We start from the raw sequence: 24,239 nt of genomic DNA, 5'->3' as shown, positions 1-24,239 counted from the left end.
AGACATGTCTCAGTCATACTAAGCTGAGTTAAAGAAGCCAAACTCAAGAGACTTCATATTGTATGATTCTGTTTATGTGACTTCCTCAAGAGCACAAAGTTATAGGAACTGAAAACAGATTAGCTGGTGTCAAGGGCTGGGGGGTGGGGTAGGAATTGACTACAAAGAGACATAAGGAAACTTCTTTGGGCGGGGGAGGGTGAAAACATTCTCTGCTGATTATGGAGATTGTTTCACAGGCCTATGTATTTGTCAAAATGTGCAGTTAGTCTGTCAATTATGTTTAAATAAAGACGTGAGAGGAGGGAAGGAGTAAAAGTAGAGAAAGGAAAAAAGAAAAGGAGAGAAGAAAGGAAAAGGGAAAGAAAACAAAAAAACAACCAGTGAACTTGGCAATCATGAGGGAATATAGAATTGTCCAAATATATACTATGGCAGTCATGCAATAGCTACCTGTAGATGTATTGACTACTACCAAGAGGAAATACCAAGTTGCAAGGTAACATTATGGTATAAGGTAATAGCTCAGATGGTAAAGAATCTGCTTGCAATGCAGGAGACCCAGGTTCGATCCCTGGGTCGGGAAGATCCTCTGGAGAAGGAAATGGCTACCCACTCCAGTATTCTTGCCTGGAGAATCCCACTGGACAGAGGAGCCTGGTGGGCTACAGTCCGTGGGGTCGCAAAGAGTCCGACATGACTAAACAATTAACACTACTACTACCACTATGAGTGTATCCAGGTTTCTACAAGCAAGATCAAACCAGTCAATTCTAAAGGAAATCAACGCTGAACATTCATTGGAAGGACTGATGCTGAAGCCGACGCTCCAATGACGCGAAGAGCCAACTCATTGGAAAAGACCCTGATGCTGGGAAAGATGGAGGGCAGAAGTGGACAACAGAGATGAGATGGTTAGATGGCATCACCAACTCAATGGACATGAGTTTGAGGAAACTCTGGGAGATGATGAAGGACAAGGAAGCCTGGCGTGCTGCAGTCCATGGGATCGCAAAGAATCAGTGGGACTGAGAGACTGAACAAGCTAAGACAAGACAAGCCTGAAGAGAGTCCTCCAGAGAGGCACTTCCTGGGGTGAAGCTTGGCAGTTCCCAGAGTAACAGTGCCCCCTAGAGGACTTCTGGAGATAGGTTTATTGGAAACAATCTCATTACAAGTTCTTTTCTTAAACACTCACAATGAAAACAGTTCTTATCAAGACTGCCAGGGACCAAACACTTGCCAAAGTCAACAGTCAACTGTCTTTCATCTTACTCAAACTCCCAGCCACATGTGACAACAGTTGATCACTCTTGTCTTGCAATACTTTTTTTCTGGAGACTTCTAGGAGAGGACAACCCATGTCTTTTTCCTCCAATCTCACTGGTCTGGCTGGTCTCTTACTGGCTCCTCCTCCTCCTAATCTCTAAGGTTGGGGAGCCCTGGTCTCCTTTCTTTAAACTTATTATTTTATATTTATTTATTTGGCCGTGCTAGGTCTTAGTTGCAGCGTGTGGGACCTGGTTTCCCAACCAGGGATAAAACATGGGCCCCCTGCATTAAGAGCACAGTCTTAGCCACTGGACCACCCAGAAAGTCCCTGGTCTCCTTCCTTTTTTTTTAAATAATTTTATTTATTTTTTACTGTGCTAGGTCTTGGTTGCTGCACAGGCTTTTTTCTAGTTTCGCGCAGAGAGCAGGGGCTGCTCTCTAGTTGCCGTGTGCAGGCTTTTCATTACAGTGGCTTCTGTTGTTGTAGAGCACAGGCTCTAAGACAGGTGGGCTTCAGTACTTACAGCACGTGGGCTTAGTAGTTGTGGCTTCTGGGCTCTAGAAAACAGGCTCAATAGTTGTGGTGCATGGGCTTTGTTGCTCTGTGGTATATGGGATGTTTCCAGATCAGGGATCAAATCCTGCACTGGCAGGCAGATTCTTTCCCACTGAGTCACCAGGGAAGCACCCCCTGGTCTCCTTCTAGCCTTCTTTTGCTGCACTTTGCCCTTTACCCCTGAAACCCCAAGTGACCTCCTCTGGCCCAAGGCTTTAAATCATCTCCATATGTAGATGACTCTCAAAATCACATCCAACTTCTTCTTCTGAGCCCCTAATATCCCTTCCAAAGGCTTTTCCATACCCTCTCTTGCTTCTCTCAAACCTGTCACAGCCAAACACAACCCTTGACCTCTCCTCCAAATCAGTTCTCTCAAGCCTTTCCTCTTCTGAGTAAGAGGCAGCACCCAGGGTTTCCAACCTTGATTCTCCTCTCTCCTTCACTCCCTCTTCTTTTTCTAATTATTTTGACTGTGCTGGGTTTTTGTTGTAGCTTGGGGGCTCTCTAGTTGCAGAGCACCAGCTTAGCTGCCCAGTAGTATGTGGGATCTTAGTTTCCTACTGCTGCTGCTGCTAAGTCACTTCAGTCGTGTCCAACTCTGTGCGACCCCATAGACGGCAGCCCACTAGGCTCCCCAGTCCCTGGGATTCTCCAGGCAAGAACACTGGAGTGGGTTGCCATTTCCTTCTCCAATGCATGAAAGTGGAAAGTGAAAAGTGAAAGTGAAGTCGCTCAGTCGTGTCTGACTCTTGGCGACCCCGTGGACTGCAGCCTACCAGGCTCCTCTATCCATGGGATTTTCCAGGCAAGAGTACTGGAGTGGGGTGCCACTGCCTTCTCCGCTTGCTTAGTTCCCTAACCAGGGATTAAACCCTGGTACCCTGCAGTGGAAGGTGGATTCTTAACCACTGTGCCACCAAGGAAGTCTCCCCTCTTAGGTTCTACTTCTGTGTAACTTCTACTCAGCTTCTGGATTTCATCCTGAGCAGCAGCCTCCCGGGCAAGCCTTCTCTAACCTCCCAGACTAGTTGGGCAACCTTCTTCACCATCATATGCTCTGAAATCTACACACTCCCCTCTGCTGAGCTGAACAGTGTAGCAACTGATCCTTTATGTTTCTTTTTTATTTTTATTAGAGGATAATTGCTTCACAATGTTGTATTGGTGTCTGCTGTACAACATGAATCAGCCATAAGTATGCATATGTCCCCTCCCTCTTGAGCCTTCCTCCCACTTCCCCCCATTCTACCCCTCTGGATGGTCAGAGTACGGGCTGTGTTACACAGCACCTTTCCACTAGCTGTCTTACACACAGCAGCACATATATGTCAATGCTACTCTTTCAATTCATTCCGCCTGATCCTTCCTCAGCTCTGTCCAGCCTCTTCACTGCTGCTGCTGCTGCTGCTAAGTAGCGGCAGCCTCTTCACTACATTGTGGGAATTGTGGAGCTTAGTTTTCCCCTCCCCTCACCCTTACTGCCTGTCCAATCTCATGTATTATAGCTTCCACACTCAAAATTGACCAAGACAGGACATCACCAGGGAGTTAGTTAGAAAGGCTGACTTCCAGGTCCCACTCCTGACCTAGTGAGCCAGAATCTAAGTTAGAATAAGATCCACAGGTTCTTGTTAAAGTTTGACAGGAGCTTCTTGCAAGCTTCTCTCACACTCTGATTCAGCCATACAGTTCTGTGCATGTTCTTAGCACTGGGATATATGTATGTGGCTGACGTCTGGGAGGCCCATGTGAGTTGCCAAGGGCTGGGGCTTGAACTGGGAGAAAAGATAAGTGAAGATGCTGCAGCCAAGGGCGAAGCTGGCTTTCCAGGGCTACTATGGCCAGGTCCACCTCTCCGGAAACGCGGTAACTGCCAGTGCGGGAGCGTACCAAAGTTGTGCCCACAAGCGCCGGCTCTAACTACCAAGTATGGTCAGGCCCTTGTGCAGGCACACCGCGTTCCTGCTGCCGGGCCCGAAATGGGAGTACGCGTGCGCATAGAGAAGATGCTGGAGGAGGCGGGGCTTCCTCGCTGGGCAGTCCCAGCCTCGGGAGGACGAGAAGGCGGGGGAGGTAAGAGATTTCCGCTTCCGCCGAAAGCCGGAAGTCACTGTCTCCCGGGTGAACGAGGCGGTCGCAACAAGGGTGTGAGTGCAGGTAAAGGTTCGCGCGGGCGGACGTTGGGGCCGGGTGGGGCTGGGCGCTCTGCGACCCCAGGGTGCTCACGGGGTCCTGAAGGAGGCGCCGAGGGCCCAGGGCTCGGGGAGCGGCCCATCGGGGAACTTGATTGCCTCGGGTCTCTGCAGGTCCCAGCCCGCTGCTCGGAGGCCTGGATGCTACCGGCGGCTGGCTGGAGGCGACACCGAAGCTTCGGTGAGCCTGGATGAACAGTCCTCCCACCGCCTCTTGAGTTCGGCCAGGGGCGATGGCTGAGCTCTCTTCCATCTTCTTGGCGCGCTTTGGACTTAGGTCGCCACCTAAGTACAGTCCCCGGTCCCCGGAACTTTACATGCAGTCCATACCCCTTTTCTGCAGTGTAGTTGGAGGGCACTATAGTGAAGTGAAGTCTCTCAGTCGTGTCCGACTCTGCGACCCCATGGACTGTAGCCTACCAAGCTCCTCTGTCTATGGGATTTTCCAGGCAATAGCCCTGGAGTGGATTGCCATTTCCTTCTCCAGGGGATCTTCCCAACCCAGGGATCGAACCCGGGTCTCCCGCATTGTAGACAGACGCTGTACCCGAGGGCACTATAGTCACCGGGAAAAATGGGATTCTGGGGCCCATCTCTAGCTTCAGGAGACTTGTTTGTATCTACAACAGATAGTTATTTAGCACTTAATGCATACCAGGCACTAGGCGTACTGCTGATTCGTTGTTGTTTAATTGTTCAGTCCTGTCCGACCCCATGGACTGCAACACTCCAGGCTTCTTTGTCCATGGGTTTTCCTAGCCAGCGGTACTGGAGTCGGTTGCCATTTCCTTCTCCACCGGATCTTCTCGACCCAGGGATCAAACCCCAGTCTCCTGCATTGGCAGGTGAGCCACCAGGGCTGCTGATTCCAGCCATGGACAAATCAGGCTCCTACTCCAACCCGCAGAACTGACATTCTAGTTGGGGGACGTCTGGTGTGAAGTTCAGAAAGTTGCCTTTTTCTGAGCAGCCCGCAGGTGATTCCATGGCAGGTGGAACCCAGGGTCTGGCTCTGGGGAAATTTTTCCAACAAAACACTCTGGCCAAAGGTGGGAGCCTGGGCTGCCGAAGTGGCTACACTTTACTAAAGCCTGCAGGGTCTTGTGGTTGGCAGGCTGCTTTCGTCTTCCGTTGCATCTCACATCCATCTCCCTGTTGCTCACTGGGCTTCAGCTGTATCAGTCTTCTGTTTCTCAAGAAAAGCTGGTGCTTCCTTGAAGCCTTTGCAATTGAAGCGTTTCCAGCCTCTGCCTGCACTGTCTTATGTGGATTTTCTTTCTCTCGTCGTTCAGTCCTCATTTTAAATGACCCTTCCCCAAGGGATCCTTCAGGTTCCACCCTTGAGTGAAGTAGCCCTGTCCCAGAAAAGTTCACATAGCCTTGTTTTTTGTTTTTAATTTTATTTATTTACTGGATGCCCCGGGTCTTTGTGGCTGCGCTCGGGCTTTTTCTAGTTGCGGTGAGCAGGAGCTACTCTCTAGTTGCACTGCAAAGGCTTCTCATTGCAGTGGCCTCTCTTGTGGCTCACAGGCTCAGGAGTTGTGGCATGCAGCCTTAGTGACCCCGCAGTATGTCAGATCTTCCCAGACCGGGGATGAAACCCGTATCCCCTGCATTAGCTACCGACTACCGAGGAAGTCCCACGTCGCTCTGTTTTATTAACCTCATAGCACTTGCCAGTGGCTTGCCAGGTGGTGCTAGTGGTAAAGAACCTGCCTGCTAATACAGGAAACGTAAGAGATTTGGGTTCAATCCCTGGTTGGGGAAAATCCCCTGGAGAAGGAAATGGCAACCCACTCCAGTATTCTTGCCTGGGAAATCCCATGGACAGAGAAGTCTGGCGGGCCACAGTCCATAGGGTCACAAAGAGTCAGAGACGACTGAAGTGACTTAACACACACACACCACACACACAGCACTTGTCAATATTTGAAATTTTTTCCCTTATTAGTTAGCTTAAGGGTCTGTCTTCTCCACCAGAATATCAGTTACACAAGAGCAGACACCTCACCTTCCCTGATTACAGCACTGCTGTGTCTTGCTCTAGGCCTGGCATTGGTTGGTTCATTCATTCATTCAGTAAATATTTGTTGAACACCAGCTCTGTGCCATGAACTGTTCTAGGCTCTGAGGATACAAAGAAAAGACAGAAATCCCTGCCCACAAGGAGTTCACACTCTGAGGGTGGTGGACAGGAACCAGTGAGGAAGCTATTGTGATCATCCAGGCCAGAGAAGACCTGGACTCTGGACTCAGATCACAGAACTGGCCCTGGAAGTGGTGAGAAGTGGTCAGATGCTGGGCGTCTTCCAAAGGGAGAACAGTAGGGAACTTCCCTGGTGGTCCAGTGGTTAAGAACCTGAGCTTCCGCTGCCAGGGCGCGGGTTCCATCCCTGATTGGGGGAACTAAGATCCTGCATGCCTCAAGGTGTGGCCTAAAATAAACGTAGGGCAGTAGGATCAGGGTGAGATTAGGGGTGTGAGAGGGGGCAAAAGGAACTGAGGTCAAATCCAGGGTTTTTGGAAAGGTGGACTTGCTGTCTGATGAGCTGAGGAAGACAGCAGGAGAGCAGATTGAGGTGTTTGGAGCTGGGTTTTGGACAGGTTATGTTTAAACATTGGTTAGCATCAGGTGTGGCTGAGGCAGGTGGTCAGGAAGGCTACAGTTCAGAGGAGGCAGTGGAAGCAGTGACGCGGGGTGGAGGTGAATGTATTTGGACAAGGGAGAGGCCCAGAGACTGAACGAGTGGATTCACTATCCTTAGCAAATTAGAGAGGTGGGGTGGGGTTGCAGCAGCAGAGACTGCCAGAACCTGCCATCAAGGAGTGAGTGGGGAGAGTCCCGGGTCCTGAGAGCCCTGTGAAAAGGGTAGGCGGAGAAACCGGTATGTCCAGTGTGCTGAGGAGTGGGGACTGCCCTGTGGGGTGGACAGTATGGCAGGGGCAGTGGAGAGAGAACCGGAGAGAAGGCAGACAGCTCTATTCGAAAAACTCTCTAAAAATAAACAGATTGTTTTTAATGATGGGCAAAGTCATCCCAAGTGTGTTTGTTAATGATCCAGTAGAGAGAGCAAGTGTGATGCTGGGGTCTAAGGCCCAAGGTAACGAACTGTGTTTGTGGGGAGCGAGGCCGTTCTTCCATAGCAAAAGAGGGAAGGTCAAGTGGGTGGTCCTGGCGACTTGTGGATTGTGGATGTTCACTGCCAGCTCCTTCTGTTTACTCAGTGAATTGGAAGCACCTTTAGTTGAGAACAAGAACATCAGATAGAGAGTGATCACACGTGTGAATGAAACACTGGTCTTTCTGCTAGTCATGGAAGGATGAGACCAGAAGCAGGGGTGGACGGGGGTGGGAGGGGCGCTTCGGGAGGTTAGCCCGGTGCCTGACATGGGAGATTGCACTCAGCGTAGCTGCTGCTGCTTCCCTGTCCACCTGCCTCTGAGGCATCTTCCCCTGGACATGCCGTTTGCCCCAGCACCTTGCTCTTCCTTTGTGTCAGACATCAGAGAACAGGGCCCCTTTTCCCCTGAGCCACCACCTCCGTCCCACACCACAACCTTGGGAGTCAGCCCGGACCCTTCCTTCTCACGCTGCTCACCCGCTCCCCTGGACTGTTCCTTCTCGACATGCTCACCACTGGCTTGTCCCCTCTGTCTCACTCACCCGCTGCTGCTTTTCACCCTGAACAACCCTCTCCTGGTTCTGACTTCATCTTCACCCAGGCTTTCCACCCATCCCTTTCCTTAGTCCCTCTCTTTCTCTTTTTAAAAATATTTATTTATTTATTTGGCTGCACCGGGTCATAGATGCAGCATGCAGCATCTTCAGTCTCATTTCAGCATGCGGAATCCTTAGTTGCAGCATGCGGGATCTTTAGTTGTGGCATGCAAACTCTTAGTTGTGACATGTGGGATCTAATTCCCTGACCAGGGATCGAACCCAGGGCCCCTGCATTGGGAGTGTAGTCTTAGCCACTGGACCACCAGGAAAGTCCCTCCTTGGTCTCTTTAAAACACCAAGCAATTTCATCCCTACACTCCCCACAGCCTCCAGCATCCATCCAAATATTCAGAACACTCCCACGTGCTCCCTCCCCACCCCCTTTCTCCCCGCAGCCTGCCCCTCTACCCAACCCACATGGTCCCCAAACCCTGGCCAGGCCCTCACCCTTTTATATGGCATTTCCTTGCTCCAAATGCATGTCCCCGTTTCTCTGTCCAGCAGCCCCTCATCTGCAAAGAGCCTGCCGGAGGGGCCCCCCAGAAGGTTCTGTCACATCCTTTCAGTGTCATTCCTCCTGGGTGGCATTGGCCTGTCCCGTGACAGAAGGAGCAGCCTGAATAAAATCTCTGGCTCCTGAGCACTCCTGCCTGACCGGCCTTCACAGAGTCTCGTCCTCACCAGGAATGGTGGCCTCCTGTGTAGGTGCTGGCAGCAGACAGGCCAGGCTCTTACCATATGTCCTGTTCGCCCTCCCTGTGAGACCAGGCTCGGATGGAAACCTCATGCCACTTCATAGACAGGAGACTGAGGCACAGAGAATTTAAGGAACCCACTTGAGATCCTGCAGGAAGTGGAGGAGCTGGGGTTAGAATCCAGGCCTCCTGACCCCATAGTGCACTGAGGTGGTCTGCCTGCCCAGCCCCTGGGAGCCTCAGGCAAGACCTCCCTTCTCCACAGGCAGCCAGCCTGCTTCCTAGGGCATCGGGCTGGGGGGCTGCATGGGGCCCACGAGTCACTGACTTCTGTCCCTTCTGCCCACAGGTTCACTCCCCTACAGACATGGGGCGCAGAAAGTCAAAACGGAAGCCACCCCCCAAGAAGAAGATGACAGGCACCCTGGAGACCCAGTTCACCTGCCCCTTCTGCAACCACGAGAAGTCCTGTGACGTGAAAATGTGAGTAGGGCCAGGGATCCTGCCTCACGGGGCCACTTCCTCCTTCCTCAGTTGGGGTGTCGCTCACCCCCACCACTACCCTATCCTCCAATCTGCCCCAAGCCCTCCTGCTTAGGGGGATCATCACCCACAGACAGAGGCCCCTTCCTTCACTAGTCCCTGCACCTCCTCCTGTTCCAGGGACCGAGCCCGAAACACCGGAGTCATCTCTTGTACCGTGTGCCTAGAGGAATTCCAGACGCCCATCACTTGTATCCTTGGGAAACCGGGCTTTTTCCAGGAGATGGGTTGGGGGTTCTGGGCGGCCCCAAGTGGGCTGCTCGAGGACACCCAGCCCTGCAGCGTGCCCTGGGGGCATGGCCACGGAGAGGAACCAGCGCCACGGGCTGACTTACGTGGTGTGAACGGGGTTCAGGGCAGTGGTCTGGCTAACAGTGGCGTGAGCTACAGAAGAGTAAATGTGGGAAAGGGGTCTAGTGCTACCAGTTGCCCTTGACTGCAGCGGCTCAGATCTGTCAGAACCAGTGGACGTGTACAGCGATTGGATAGATGCCTGCGAGGCTGCCAATCAGTAGCGACGCAGACGGCTCACCCCCATGGCAGCCCCGCCCACTGGGTACCAATCGAGAGACATTCCAGGGTGTGGGTCCAGAGCCTTTGCAGCCCCGAATGTGAGTGTGTGCAGAGTGGGTGTGTGTGTGTGTGTGCACACGTGGCTGCAGGTGCGACTGCGGGGGAGTCCTCGTGGGAAGCCGGTAGAGTTGAAGGGTGGTGGGGCCCCGGGGGCCTGAAATGCTTGTTCAACAAGCCTTTGACTGGCTCCAGCCTCTAGCACCTGGGCCACCAGCTTCAGGGCCCTGTTTTCTCTAGAGGCCTGCGTCCTGACCCGCCTCTGCAAGGGCAGGCCCTCAGAGGCTGCCACCGGCCTCTCCAGCACCTTCCTGTACCTCACCAGCACTTGGCCATTGAACAGGATTGACTGCTCCCCCTCCCCAGCTGCCTTCCCAGGCCTCTGGCCTGGGATTCAAGTCACAATCCCATGGGCCCCCTGGCAAGGCGGCCTGTTTTCATGTTCCCTCGCTTTTGTAGAGGAGGGAGGGGCTGGGCTGGGGACAGCTGTCTGTCACAAGCCCTTAAATAAAGCAGCAAACGAGGAACTCCCAGTTTTCTGATTTCCTGGGCTCTGGGTCAGACCCAGGGGCTCAACGCAGGAAAAGGGGAGACTGAGGCATTCAGAGTTTGCCCAGCAGGCCGTCTGAAGTGGGGTTCAGTCAGTCCTTCAAACCGTCCCACGTTTTATCCACTCTACAAGCATTCAAGGTGAAACCCGGGCCGCTGGGCTCAGGGGACAGGGATAAACGCACAGGCATCTGGCCAGGCATTTACAGTCACGGTGGAAACCAGGGCCAACAGAGCCCGGGGTAGGGGTGGGGTGATCAGAGAGGGCTTCCTGGGGGATCCCCCTAAAGAAGGTCAGGCTCCAGGGCCCCCCTGTTCCTGAGGCTGCTCTCAGGTGTGCCTGCCTTCCCGCCGTGTTTCAACAGCCACCCTGGGAGGAAGATGCTCACAGGTGAGGAAGCAGGCCAGAGATGGGAGGTCGTGGGCCCAGGGTCCCACAGCCAGCAGGCTTCACAGCCCAGGGTCTCACTCATGAGTTCAGGGTCCAGGCAAAGGGAACAACTCCTGGCTTCCTGGGGGCTGAATGGGGCGAGGATCCCTGGAGGGAAATAAGGGACCAGACTGTTGTCCTAGGCTGGTGGGAGACTGGAGGTGGGGCCAGATGCACATGTTCAGTGTAACAAATATTGGTCTTGGCACTTGCCTTGCAGTCCAGGGGTTGGGACTACAAGCTTCCAATGCGAAGAAATGTTGGTCTTTGTCCCTGGATCCTGGCACAAAGCTAAAACGCTTGGAATTTCCTGGGCAGCCAGAGTATCTTCATCATTCATAAAGAGCCCAGTTTTGCTCACTGGTGAGATTGTGCTAATGAGGTGATTTAGAATGGGGCCCTAGACATCCTTGGGGCTTCCCAAGTGGCACGACGGTAAAGACTCCACCTGCCAGTGCAGGAGACCCAGGTTCAATCCCTGTCGGGAAGATTTTTTAAAGGAGGAAATGGCAACCTATTCCAGTATTCTTGACTGGAGAATTCCATGGACAGAGGAGCCTGGTGGGCTGCAGTCTATGGGATTGCAAAGAGCTGGACACAACTTAGTGGCTAGACAACAACGAATCAGCATTACCCATAGTGTATGAAGTAAAGTGAAAGTCTCTCAGTCATGTCTGACTCTTTGTGACCCTATGGATTATACAGTCCATAGAATTTTCTAGGCCAGAATACTGCAGTGGGTAACCTTTCCCTTCTCCAGGGGATCTTCCCAACCCAGGAATCGAACCGGGGCGTCCTGCATTACAGGCAGATTCTTTACCAGCTGAGTCACAAGGGAAGCCCAAGAATACTGGAGTGGGTATCCTGTCCCTTCTCCAGCAGACCTTCCCGACCTAGGAATCGAACCGGGGTCTCCTGTATTGCAGGTGGATTCTTTAACAACTGAGCTATGAGGGGAGCCCCTCATAGTGTTTAGTATGCATTAAGTGCTCAATAACTAACACAGCTGAAGTGTCTGAGCACTCAACAGCCTCAGCATGGGACTGATTCCTGAGTAGGAATCAGCCAACCTACCAACCTTTGGGAAGGGGCCTAAAGGAGATCAACCTGAATATTCACTGGAAGGGCTGATGCTGAAGCTGAAGCTCCAATACTTTGGCCACCTGATGGGAAGCTGACTCACTGGAAAAGACCCTGATGCTGGGAAAGATTGAGGGCAGGAGGAGAAGGAGGGCAGCAGAGGATGAGATGATTGGATAGAATCACTGACACAATGGACATGTTAGTTGCTCAGTCGTGTTCGACTGCGACCCCATGGACTGCAGCCCACCAGGCTCCTCTGTCCATGGGATTTTCTAGGCAAGAATACTGGAGTGGTTGCCATTTCCTTCTCCAGGGGATCTTCCCGACCCAGGGATCGAATCCATGTCTCCTCTGTCTCCTGCATTGCAGGCAGATTCTTTACCTGCCTGCAGGATATGAATCTGAGCAAACTCCAGGAGATAGAGGAGGACAGGGAACCCTGGAGGGCTACAGTCCATGGGGTCGCAGAGTCAGACATGACTTATCGACTGAACAACAACAATGGGACCTACAGATGAAGTGCTTTGAGAACAAGATCTGATGAACTTCTGCCTGTGGTGAACACTTAGAGGTGCCGGAACACATGGAAAGGATTCGGGAGTTCTACACCCCTCCCCATGCCTTGCTCTCTGTGCCCCTCCTTCTGGCTCCTCCTGAGTTTGATCCTTCCATAATAAAACCAAAGTAATAATAAAACCAGTGATCTAATAAAAAGTAAAATGTTTCTCCAGGTTTTGTGAACCAGTGTAGTAAATTAACAAAATCTGAGGAGCGGGTGGAGGGAACCCCACCCCCATCCCACCCCACCTCTGGATCTACAGCTAGTCCGTCAGAAGCACAGGGAACAACCTGGACTTGTGATTGGCTCCTGACGTGGGGGAGGGGCAGTCCTGAACGGAACCCTTATCCTGTGGGATCAGGTGCTGTCTTGAGGTAGTGTCAGAATTGAGTTAACTGATTTGTGGTGTTGGAAACAAAAACACACCTGAACAAGCAGACGGCAAGATCCCAGACAATCTGGTAGTCCTGGTGCTCTGGCAGCACGGGGCAGCTCAAAGCTCCTCCACGCAGCCCCATGAGCCTGGGCAGCAAGCGGAAGGATGATGGAAACTCTGTCCCAGGGCCACCCTGAGGACAGAGGCGCCCAGTGTGATTCCTGACACAGTGCCAGCAGATGGTGACCCACCAGGGCAGCAAGGAATATGAACAGCAGAGGAAGACGCTGAGCTGGCCAGAAGCCCTAGCCACCAGGCCCAGCCGTTGGGTCTGACGGGTGTCCCCCGAGGCCCACTCTGCCCTGACATGCCCTCAACCCGGTGCTCCCACCTTCCCTTCCAAGACTTCACTCAGGTGGGATCCCGTGGCCAAGGCAGGACCCAGTGGACATAGACAGAGTGATTGGACAGGCACCTGGGTTGGGGGCTGCTCTCTGCGGTCCAGGGAAAGGGGCCTTGCTCTTCTGTCAACTAGGGCCCGCCTACCCCAGTCTCACAGTCTAAGTGCTAATATGGTGCTGTTTTCCCGAGGAGGCAGGGCCCTGGGCCAGGCAAGGATCCTCCTCAGCATAGCTTCCTGCCGCTGGCCCTGGGGGAGCAGGACTCGGGGTAGCCAAGCCAAGAGCTCCTGGAATCTGCTTTACAAGGCTCCAAGGGTTGTGCAAGCGCAGGGGGCTCCTGATGTCCATCCCAGCAGGTCCCCCCCTTCCAGCCTTGCCCCGCCCCACCCCCCCAGCCCACCCTGGGGAGGTGGACTGCTCTGAGCCCCCAGCATGGCAGGCCACATCCTCTCCATGGAACCCTGGCAGTGGGTAACTTCTGGGCAGGAAAGCGGGAAGAGTGGGGTCCCCTCTGAGATGGGGAGAGTTGGGACCTCGTCCAGACTTCTGGGATCCCTGGCTGGCAGGCCAGGATTGGAGATGAGCCCTGAGCACAGGGCACAGTGTGAGCCAGGCACACAGGCCAGCTGCACCGTGTGGTCAGCTACTTAACTGCTCTGTGCCAGTTGGGAAAAGGCCATCGCCCTGGGCATCCGGAGTGCCCATCTTCCCCACTGCCCTGTCCTCTCCCACCTCCCACAGTTTGGTTGTTGTTTAGTCGCTCAGTCATGCCTGACTATGCAACCCCATGGACTGTACCCCTACACGCTCCTCGTCCATGGAATTTCCCAGGCAAGAATACTGATGTGGGTTGCCATTTCCTCCTCCAGGGGATCTTCCCAGACCAGGAATTGAACTCGAGCCTTCTGCATTGGCAGGTGGATTCTTTACCACTGAGCCACCACGGAAGCCCCATAGTCTACTCCAGGACTCAAGGATTCTCTCTGCCCACAGGGGCTTCCAGGACTGGGCTTGTAGTCCATTCTCATGATCAGTGCCAAATACCATCCCCTGTCTGGAGGCATCATTTCATTGAAGCTTCCTGTGACTCCCACAGGCTTCAATGTCATCATTTTCCTGATGGGAAAACAGACCTAGGGAGGGGAGGTGACTTGCCCAAGGTCACTTGGCTAGCCAGCTCCAAAACTGTGATTCACATGGTATCTCACCCATCCCAATGCTGACCTCGACACGACCCACAGGCTCCCAGGGTAGGTACACGGGTGCTGAGCGTGTGTGTGTGTGTGTGTATTGTGTATCTGTGTGAAGGTGTGTGTTTTTGTCTTGGGTAGGCGTGTGTACTGCACGTGTGAGTATCTGTGTGTGAAAAGGTGTGTGCACTAAGGCTGCAGGGAGTGTGTGTACACCATACACATGAAGTGTGCATTTGTGTGCATTTTGTCCGGGGGGGCGGTGTGAGTCCTGGGTCCACCGAGTACTGTGAGCTCAGTATGTATATCTTAGGTTGCCTACGTGTGAGTGTGTGTGCACCTGTGCAGATGTGTGTGCAGGAAATGGAGTGTACCCTGCGCGTGTGCAGCAGCCACACAGGCCCCAGGACAGAGCGTCCCTAAGTGCTCAGGTGATTGTGATGGTTGATGATGTTTAGTCGCTAAGTCGTGTCCGACTCTTTGCAACCCTATGGACTATAGCCCACCAGGCTCCTCTGTCCATGGAATTCTCCAGGCAAGAATATTGGAGTGGGTAGCCATTCCCTTCTCCAGGGAATCTTCCCAACCCAGAGATCAAACCCGAGTCCACCTACATTGCAGGCAGATTCTTTACTGACCAAGCCACAAGGGAGGCCCCTCGGGTGATTTTACAGCCATTTATTGTGCTCCAGTGAAGTAGAAAAAGAAAGTGCTCGCGTCACAAACGCCGCTGTCACATCCCGTAAGCCAGCTGCAAACCAAACCGCGTGTGTCCGCTGGGGGTCTGGGCATGCAGTTTGCACCCGCTGCGGGAATGGGGTGGGGAGGGGTTGACCCTTGGCTCTGGGGGCTTCGCTTGGGAGGGCTTCTTGTCCTGGCAGGGGGGGAACCCAGCTATGGGGAGTGGGGGACAGCGGGGTAGCTTTGCTCAGTGCGTCCTTTGGGTGCTGTGGGGAACACCCAGCTCCATGTTGGACCCTGCAGCACACCAGGGAGGAGCCCCCTCTCCACAGCCCCCCCCCACCTTCTGCTCCCCCCAGACGCTAACCCTGTAGGCAAGTGCCAGGGGGCCAGAGGAGCCATGCAGGGGGAGGGGGTCGGCAGGCCGGGCTAGGCCCTGCCAAGAGCAGCAGCCAGCCTCCCTGGGGGAAGGCGGGAGGCCCGGGGCCCTAGGCAGAGTTGTAGTAGTTGTGCGGGTGGTGGTTGTGGGCCGGCTCGCCCAGCTCAGGGTACTCAGGCGTCAGGCAGTACTTAGGGTCGTAGACCTGGCGGGGCAGCCCGTACACTGTCATGCCCCGCTGCGAAGCTCCCTTGTTGCTGCCCATCTGCAGGCTGACGTTGAGTGTGTCACAGTGCTCCATGCCCAGCCCCGGCTCAAAGATCTGCCGCTTGGTCCCTGGTGCAGTCATGCCGGCCTGCGGAGGGCAGCACAATGGTCAGGCCATAGGGGACCACGAGAGCCCCACCAGCCCGCCACACACAGGGCCCCCCTTGCTCCGCAACACACCTGGCTGGCTCCCTTGTTGGTGCCCATCTGCAGGCTGATGGTGGCCTGGTCCAGGGGCTGATCCGTGCCCAGCTTGGGGTCATAGAGGTGGCGCCGGGTGCCGTAAGCCGTCATGCCCTGCTGGCTGGCAAACTTGTTGGTGCCCATCTAGGGAGCCAGGAGGAGAGCCACACAGGGGTTACAAGATCCCACCGAGGGCAACCAGACATAACTGATGTCAGCAGACACACGGCCCTCTAATGAGGCCCTGTTTCCACACCACTGGGGCAACAGAATGGAAACTGAGGCTCAAAGAAGGTGTGTCACATGACTGCTAAATGGCCTGATTTCCAGGGTTCAGCTACTCATCACCTGAGCAAGTGCACTAACCTCCAGGCCTCAGTTTTCCCATCTGTATAAAGGGTATGACGGTAACAGTACCCACCCCCTAGGACTGTCAGAGGAGTGAGTTAGGGTACCGAAAATGCTAAGGGTTTCCTAAAGGCCACATATTCTGTACCCCCTGCCAACCCACCAAAGCCTACAGGGACCAGGGTGCCCTCCTCAACCACAGCTCATCAGCAAGACCCAGGGGAGGAAAGGGCCATACCTGCAGCCCGATAATGTTCCGCCCTTCTCTTAGCTTCTCTGGCTCAAATCTCCGTTCCTGCTTCTCCGCGTATTTCACTCCCACATTCACCTTGTTCCCTTTCGTCTTGGCCTGGGTGAGGAGGGGAGGGCCAGGGACTGACAAAGGAGCCTCTGGGCCACACAGCTGCATTTAAAACCCTGAGAGGCACCCGCTTTCCCTCTCCCACTCAAGCAGGGACTGGGGTGGGAGTACCATGCAGGGGGTGGGGTACAAGAAGCTCCACCCACATCCCAACCCAGAGCGCCCACCCTTCACCCACACTCACCATGCTGGCCAGGGCCAGAAGGGTGGACTGCACTTGCGTGTGGTTGGTGTTCTCGAACAGGTCGTTGGCCTCAAAGATATCGTGGGGCTTCACCCCGTACTTGGTGATGGCCTTGATGAAGTTGCCGATGTTCTCCAGCTGGAGGGGAGCCGGCAGCGGTCAGGGGTCGGGGGCATGGGCGGGGCTGGGTGGAGGTGGGCGGGGCTACGGGTGGAAGTGGGAGGGGGCTACGGGCCAGAGAGTTAAGAGACTAAAGAGTTGAGAGAGTCTGGACTCACCTGATGCCAGTTCTGAGTGGACTCATTTACTTTCTTCACGGAGCCTGGCTGGAGCTTATTGATGAACCTACAAGGCGTAGGGGAGGGGGCTGAGGCAGGGGACTCCCTGCTGCCCGTATCCAAGCCCGGCCCAGGGGGACCAGGGGTCAGGGTGACAATCAGGGGGCGCCAGACTTTTTGCAGTTTCTCACTGCAGTCAGACCTCAGAGACAGCCCCACCACAAACCACCCAAACACGCGGGCTGGGAGATGGGAAACCAGCCTCAGGAAGCTGGACCCGTTCGGATCAGAAAGTCTCCCTATGGGAGGTGGAGAGTAGTCGTCTGGGGTGCCCCCGCCTCACTGGTGACCATGTTTCAGTTTCTTTTTTTTTTCCTTTGGCCGCACTGCACCACTTGAAGGATCTTAGTTCCCTGACCAGGGATTGAACCTGGGCCCTCAGCAGTTCAAAGCCCTGAGTCCTAACCACTTGACCACCAGGAAATTCCCCAGGATCCTTTTCTTATTCAAACCACTACCTCTGGGAGAGCCCACAGCTCAGCACTGGGGCCTCTTCTCAGGCCACCATCACCCTGGTGATCTCGTTCAGTCTCTTGACTTTTATTTATTTGGCTGCTCTGGGTCTTAGTTGTGGCATGTGGGAGGTTTTTTGTTTTGTTTTGTTTTTAGTTGCAATATGCAGACTCTAAGTTGTGGCATGTGGGATCCAGTTCCCTGACCAAGGATGAAACCCAGGCCCCTGCATGGGGAGTGTGGAGTCTTAGCCACTGGACCACCAGGAAGTCTCCAGTCTCTTGACTTGAAATGCCATTCATATGCCAATGACTCCCCCAAATCTTCCTGCAGCCCACCTCCCACTCTCCATTCCATCTCCCCACAGAGTAATAGTATATTTGCTCAGTCATGCCTGACTCTTTGCAACCCCATAGACTGTAGCCTGCCAGGCTCCTCTGTCCATGGATTCTCCAGGCAAGAATACTGGAGTGGGTTGCCATGCCCTCCTCCAGGGGACCTTCCCAACCCAGGGATGGAACCCAGGTATCCCGAATCACAGAGGGATTCTTTACTGTCTGAGCAACCAGGGAAACCATCTCCCCACTACATGTGGGTCTCAAACAAATGCATTTCACCGAGACTCCTGATACCCACCTCCCCCTACAGAACTCCCTCCATCTTCCGCAGCTCACTAAAAGCCCTCTACTGCCCTTGACACTCCTCTCCCTTTTTCTCACCCCACATCCAATCCCTCAGCAATTCCTTTGGCTCGGCCTCCTGAAGACTTCCAGAAGCCCACCTCCACCCTACTCTGAGCCACCAGTGTCTCTCTCCTGGGCTCCTGCCATGACCTCCCTGTGTGCTCCCACTTTCCATCTCGTGCCCTCCAGATGCTCGTAACCCTACAGCTAAAATGCCCTTCTTAGAACAATTCCAGGGACTTCCCCTGTGGCGCTAGTGGTAAAGAATCTGCCTGCCAATGCAGGAAATGCAGGAGACTCAGGTTTGATCCCTGGGTCAGGAAGATCCCCCGGAGGAGGAAATGGAAATCCACTCCAGTGTTCTTGCCTGGAAAATTCCATGGACACAAGAGCCTAACAGGCTACAGTCCATGGAGTCCCAAAGAGTCGGACGTGACTGAGCACACACGCTCTCTCACCCCACAGGGCCAGGGTTTGATCCCTGATTGGGGAGCTAAGATCCTGCAAGCTGTGCAGTGTGGTCCCCAAAATTTCCATTATGGTTTATTGTAGGATATTAAATAGTTTTCTGTGCTATACAGCAGGACTTTGTATAACTTTGCTGTACAGCAGACGTGAACACAACTGCAAATCAACTATGTGCTCAGAGGCTCAGCTGTGTCCGACTCTTTGCAACCCATGGACTATAGAGCACCAGGCTCCTCTGTCCATGGGATTCTCCGAGCAAGAACACTGGAGTATGGTGCCACTTCCTCCTCCAGGGGATCTTCCCAACCCAAGGATCAAAACCGCATCTCTTATGTCTCCTGCATCAGCAGGCAGATTCTTTACCACTAGTGTCAACTGAGAAGTCTATAAATCAACTATACTTCAATTACAACAACAACAAAAAATCCTAAAGTAATTATCTTCCAATTAAAAGAAAATATTGGAACCTTGAAAAAGAAAAAAAAAATCCAGTTACTACCCAGTTCAAAACACTCCAATGCCTTGAGAATAAAAGCCTAACTCCTTAGCATGAATGACACAGCGACCCTGCACTATCTGGCCCCCAGCTAACTCCCTCCACTTTCCCCGGTCACTCCAGCCTCTTCAGCATCCTTGAACCCATAAGGCATGTTCCCACCCCAGAGCCTTAGCACTGGCTGTCCCCTCTACCTGACCCACTCTTCCCTAAGATGCCCCAGCAACAACTTCCCTCACTTCATCCGAGATTCTGCTCCAATGCTACCTCTTCAGAATGAGCTTCCAAGCCATTCTGTACAAAACAGCAACACTTCATTCCTCCGCCCACCCCCCATCCTTCCCAGCTTGACTTTTCCCCATGGTACTTCCCACCACAGGCCTGTATGTGCTTATTTCATCAATTATTTGTTCAATCATCTACAGCAGGACTAAAGTTCTGTATGCGCCCCAAATCAAGTCTATTTTGTTCACTACCCCCAGTGCCTATACCTGGCTGGCACACAGCAGGCGCTCCATAAATGCGCCTTCTCCATAAACAGGTGGGTGGCTCTGCACTCTTTAAGGCCTGGGACAGCAGACCATCCCCCCATTCCTTGGATATGGGTGAAAAGCATCCCCCAAGTCCCTCTCTTTCCAGCAGCTAGGGCTTGGTAACATGGTGACTTTGGGCAGCTTCTAGAAGATTCCCAAGTACAAGCTCTGGCCCACATGGTTACCCTGCCCTGGGTCAGACTCAGAGATGCAGACAAGACCCAGGCTGGACTCAGGGTTCCTACCCAGAAATAGGATTGTGGTGAAATCTAGAAGGTAGAATCTAGAGTCAGGGCTTGGGAATTGTGAGGGCTGGTCTTTCTCTTGGTTATTAGGTTTTGAGAGGAGGAGAAAATCAGGACCCACTGAAATTATTGTGGCACATCCCTCAGATGTGTGTGCTCAGTCCCTAAGTCGTGAACGGCTCTTTGAGACCCCATGGACTATAGCCCACAAGGCTCTTCTGTCCATGAAGTTTTCCAGGCAAGAAAGAATACTGGAGCGGGTAGCCATTTCCTTCTCCAGGGGGGATGTGGCTTGGTGTCTTTTAGCTGTGACCTCCCATTCTTGGGACTCCGGAGACAATAAATGCGGCTCCTCTGTATGCCTGGCAGTTCACACTCTAGGTTCTGAAGTCATTTCTGTTGGCACAGCGTGGGACTTTGGGTGACATGCTTTACCTAACTGGGCCTCTGTTTACTTTACTGTTAAATGGGTACAATGATTCTCTGCCACCTCAGAGTTCTGTTTGGAGGTGTCAGATATCAAGTGTCCAAGCTCTGACCTCATGGTCATTTTGAAGGGTTCAGGGAATTGAGATGAGGGGTTGGGGGGCAGCCCAAGTGGGCCACGGTTGCCCCCACTCACTCGCAAAGAATGATGCCGTCTTTAAGGCCGTCCATGAAGTTGTTGCCGATGCGGCGCCCCGTCACCCCCTCGATCCACTCTCGGAGCTCCTGCTCCCGCTGGTGGTCATACTTCTGGGCCAGCTGGGGGGTAGGGGGCAGAGAGAGAACAGTGAGGACACAGCGGAGAGTAGGGCTGGCTCCCTGGCCCAATCCAAGGCTCCCTAGTCCCGATCTCTTCCCTCATCCCTTCCCAACTAAGGCAATTCTGTCCCAGCGTCCAATGGAGGGGGGTGGCGGGGGGTGAGGGGGGGGGCGCTGAGGACCAGAGTTGAGGTGGCACCTGCCCAGGGGGCCATTCCAGGCATTCTGAGGTTTGGCACCAGAGAACATGGTCTAAGGGGTGGGAAGAGAGATACTCAGAGCTGGGTGGGGGGCGGCGCCTGGCCTCTTGGTTCCCCCTCCGGACCAAACTTGGGGCTTAGCTTCCCCTGGCCCTGCCCCCTCCCTCTCCTGGATGCTTCAGGCAGGGGAGGAGGAGCCCAAAGGAGGTGCCCGGTATGCCGCCTTGCTGGGGGCTGGTCTGCCTTACATCCCTGTCTCAGTGTCTCTCCAGGTCCTCAGCGCTGGGGCTCCCTCTCGGGCTGGGGCTAGGGTGTGTTTTTGTCTCACTCCGGGCCTCATGCATGTCTGTATTTCTCTCTCTCTCCCCATCGCAGGATGTCCTCAGTCTCTCTCCCCGCTCTTTCCTTGGCTCTGTCATCCTGTCCCCATCTCTGCCTGTCTGGCTGGGGGTGGGGCTCATGGTTCGTCCATCTCTGCTTTCGTAGGTCTCTGTCTGTCTCTCCGACTCCAGGTTCCCTTCTTCCGATGGGGGGTGGCGGTGGGGGTGGAGGACTCGGCCCTTTCTCCGCCTCTTCACCCCTGACTCCGTCTTATCTCACTCCAGGCTCGCCCTCCCCCATTCCGTCTCTCATGTCTCAGGCTTCCAGAATCTGTCTGCGTCTCTCCCTCCTCTCCTCTCCCACTTCGCACCCTCTCCGTATTTCCAGAACCCTCTACCCCAGCCCAGACTGGCTCCCGGCCCCTGGGGAACCCGGCTGCCCCTTTTCCTGGGGAAGGGAAGGAGGAGGGGCGGCCCCATCACCTGGCCCCGGCCCTGCCGCCCCCCTCCCCACCAGCCCGGCTTTATAAAGCAAACCGGCCCTTATATAGCGCGGCCCCGCGGGCCGGGCTCCCGAGGCCGCCTTATATGGCGCGGCGGCTCCGCACGGCTCTGGGGCCGGCGCTGGGGGAAGGGGGGGCGCGGCGCTGGGATCCGTCTCCCGCCCAAGCACTCGCCCCCCACCTGCCCCCTCCTCCAGCCCCGAGAATCCCCCCGACCCTAGTTTCCAATCCCAGCTCCTTCCTTCCTGCCTGTGGAACAGGCGATCCGAGCCTCAGTGTTCCCTTCTGTTAAATGGGACAGGGATTATTCCCCTAGTAGCGCTCATGGAGCGTTCCAGTGAGCTGGGGACTTCAAATTTGCAGCCCTGGAGACGCTGACCCCATTTTGATGTGGGGGTGGGAGCAAGTTCAAGGGCCCAATTCTTCACCTCCCTTATATAGGATCTGAGAGACTTGTCTCCCCTCTCTGAACCTCAGTTTACCCATCATAGCATGAAAGCCATGTGTCTTCTCAGCTCCAAAATCAGGAGATTCCGCTGTGTCCCTAATGCCCACCCTCTGCCCTTCCCCAGCTGTCTCCCTTTCCTTCACAGTTTCCCACGTTTTGGGGCCCTACCTCCCAGGAACCCCAGCTCTGGAGCACACCCTCAAAGTCAGGCCAGGAGTGTGCAAAATCAAGGAACAAAGAGGTTAACAGGGAACCCTGATCAGGCGGGGTTTTCCCAGTGGACCCACCGCCTCAGTTTACCTGTGACCGCCTGCGTGCCCACGCCACATTTATACCCCAGCAGTATAGCTGAGGGCTTTGGGATGCTCAGGCCAAGGAGGTAGGCAGCCCCCTCCCCATATTGGTCCTTTTTCTGTCTCAGGTTCCAAGTCACTTGGGACAGGCAAGAAGGGGGTCCAAGGAACCCCAAGAGCCCGGCTTCTGGCCTGGCAGGGCAAGTGGGCCAGGCTGGGGTGGGAGGCCCTCCAGCCCTACCTTGTTCTTGACCTCAGCCGACAGCCCGTAGGCGGGGCCTCGGTTGAAGTGAGCGGAGGACATGCTGGTTGATGGTGGGTGGGCAGCGGTGGCAGCGCGCTGGGGCCGGCGGCAGCAGCTGAAGCTCCGTCTGCACCCTCTTCCCTCCTCACACGTTTTTGAAGCTCTGGAGGCGGCCCGGGCCTCTTCCAAGACTGTCCCATTGGCCGTAAGGACCTGCCAAGGGGCGGGGCGCCCCCCACCTCGGCCACCCCCACTTCGTGATGTCAGGGCCTTGGTATTGGGAGCTGATTGTGTCATTGTTTCCACCTAGGGGGGCGGCCTGGGTTATTCTTTTTTTTAGGGGGGGGGTTTGCTTGGCCAGGGGCTTCCCTGGTGGCTCAGACGGCAAAGAATCTGCCTGTAATTCAGGAGACCTAGGTTCGATCCCTGGGTCTGGAAGATCCCCTGGAGGAGGAAATGGCAACCCACTCTGGTATTCTTGCCTGGAGAGTTCCATGGACAGAGGAGCCTACACCGGCTACAGTCCATGGGGTCACAAAGAGTTGCACATGACTGATCGACTTACACTTTTCCCTTTCAGTTGCTTGGCCAGAGACCAACCTTGCCCCACTCTCCCCTGTTTCCTGGGCCTCCGGCTGGGTCTCTTAATTTCTATTTGTCTGTCTCTGAGGCCATCTCTCCAGGTCTCTGAGGTCATCGCTCTTCGTTTCTCACCAGTCTTGAGGCAGGCCTACCACCTGTGGTGGTTTATGAGTGCCACCCTGGATTTAAGTCCAGACACCAGCAGTCTATAAACGTAGGCCAGTCGTCTCTAAGCCCCTGTTGCCACATCTGGAAAATGGACTAATGATAGTGCTCAGGAGAGTGTTGAGAGGATCAGAAGAAATAATGCCTGGGAATTCCCTGGCAGTCCAGTAAAAGACTCCACAATTCCATTGCAGGTGGCACAGGTTTGGTGCCTGGTCAGGGAGATTCTCATGCCACGGGGTTCGGCCCCCCCCCAAAAAAAAAACCACAGGAAGAAGAAGAAGAAATAGTGCCTCTGACACGTCTAGGGCAGAGCCTGGTACAGAGAGACTCAGGAAATAACATTATTTCTGCTGAGAATCTGGCACCCCACTTCTGTCCTCTCCAGCCCCTCATGAGGATCTAGGGGAGCAGAGATCCTGGCTCCTACCCTACCCATCGACATATGGGCTGTCTGAACCACGGAGTGGCTGTGTTAGTGGGTTCCAGGCCATGGGCACCCCCACATATCCCTGTTCCAGCCAGGCTGGCCTGGAATGAACACCTGTCAGCAGCCTTGCTGGCCAGGTCTCACCCCTGGACAACAGGGGTGGATGACATGCCCATATCATACCATGTAGGTTTAGGCCATGTTCCAACTGTGCTGCTGGAGAAGACTCTTGAGAATGCTATGGACTGCAAGGAGATCAAACCAGTCAATCCTAAAGGAAATCAATCCTGAGTATTCATTGGAACGACTGATACTGAAGCTGGAGCTCCAATACTTTGGCCACCTGATGCGAAGAGCTGAGTCATTGGAAAAGACACCAGTGCTGGGAAAGATTGAGAGCAGGAGAAGGAGGCGACAGAGGATGAGATGGTTGGATGGCATTATCGACTCAATGGACATGAATTTGAGCAAATTCTGGGAGACAGTGGAGGACAGAAGAGCCTGGTTTGCTGCAGCCCATGAGGTTTCAGAGAGTGTGACATGACTGAGTG

At 54.3% G+C, this 24,239-nt stretch overlaps 2 protein-coding genes across 7 annotated transcripts; one reads left to right on the top strand and one right to left on the bottom strand.

The window, feature by feature from the left end:
• Positions 1-3,870: 3,870 nt before the first annotated feature.
• On the top strand, positions 3,871-10,079 carry ELOF1 (elongation factor 1). 6 transcript variants are annotated; one of them, XM_070373706.1, is made up of 6 exons: positions 3,935-3,988; positions 4,138-4,204; positions 4,724-4,868; positions 8,789-8,922; positions 9,103-9,173; positions 9,433-10,079. In XM_070373706.1, exons 4-6 carry the CDS (start codon positions 8,807-8,809, stop codon positions 9,495-9,497), a joined length of 252 nt encoding a protein of 83 aa, XP_070229807.1. In that variant the 5' UTR covers positions 3,935-3,988; positions 4,138-4,204; positions 4,724-4,868; positions 8,789-8,806; the 3' UTR covers positions 9,498-10,079. The 6 variants fall into 6 exon arrangements, with proteins under 6 accessions (XP_005890824.1, XP_070229808.1, XP_014332187.1 ...); XM_070373707.1 differs by lacking the exon at positions 4,138-4,204 and having other exon boundaries at positions 3,925-3,988; XM_014476701.2 differs by lacking the exon at positions 4,138-4,204 and having other exon boundaries at positions 3,933-3,988; positions 4,783-4,868.
• Positions 10,080-14,803: 4,724 nt separating this feature from the next.
• On the bottom strand, positions 14,804-22,677 carry CNN1 (calponin 1). The gene is made up of 7 exons (XM_005890763.3): positions 22,509-22,677; positions 20,382-20,503; positions 16,822-16,888; positions 16,544-16,681; positions 16,237-16,347; positions 15,648-15,794; positions 14,804-15,555 (listed from the first exon to the last, which is right to left on the bottom strand). Exons 1-7 carry the CDS (start codon positions 22,569-22,571, stop codon positions 15,310-15,312), a joined length of 894 nt encoding a protein of 297 aa, XP_005890825.1. The 5' UTR covers positions 22,572-22,677; the 3' UTR covers positions 14,804-15,309.
• Between the last annotated feature and the right edge of the window lie 1,562 nt (positions 22,678-24,239).

The sequence above is a fragment of the Bos mutus genome, chromosome 7, assembly GCF_027580195.1.
Source record: "Bos mutus isolate GX-2022 chromosome 7, NWIPB_WYAK_1.1, whole genome shotgun sequence".
Taxonomy (NCBI): Eukaryota; Metazoa; Chordata; class Mammalia; order Artiodactyla; family Bovidae; genus Bos; species Bos mutus.
The sequence above is the reverse complement of the archived record's forward strand: the minus strand, read 5'-3'. Positions and strand labels throughout refer to the sequence as shown.

What these genes read in the sequence shown, in the direction of transcription:
- ELOF1 (XM_070373705.1), top strand. Translation starts at nt 4,165, where the DNA reads ATGCTACCGGCGGCTGGCTGGAGGCGACACCGAAGCTTCG. An exon ending in CCAGTCTCCTGCATTGGCAG is followed by an intron (nt 4,869 to 8,788) that starts GTGAGCCACCAG and finishes TTCTGCCCACAG; the next exon opens with GTTCACTCCCCTACAGACAT. An exon ending in ATTCCAGACGCCCATCACTT is followed by an intron (nt 9,174 to 9,432) that starts GTATCCTTGGGA and finishes GCAGCGGCTCAG; the next exon opens with ATCTGTCAGAACCAGTGGAC.
- CNN1 (XM_005890763.3), bottom strand. Translation starts at nt 22,571, where the DNA reads ATGTCCTCCGCTCACTTCAACCGAGGCCCCGCCTACGGGCTGTCGGCT. An exon ending in GACGGCATCATTCTTTGCGA is followed by an intron (nt 16,889 to 20,381) that starts GTGAGTGGGGGC and finishes TACGCCTTGTAG; the next exon opens with GTTCATCAATAAGCTCCAGC. An exon ending in TTCTGGCCCTGGCCAGCATG is followed by an intron (nt 16,348 to 16,543) that starts GTGAGTGTGGGT and finishes CTCCTCACCCAG; the next exon opens with GCCAAGACGAAAGGGAACAA.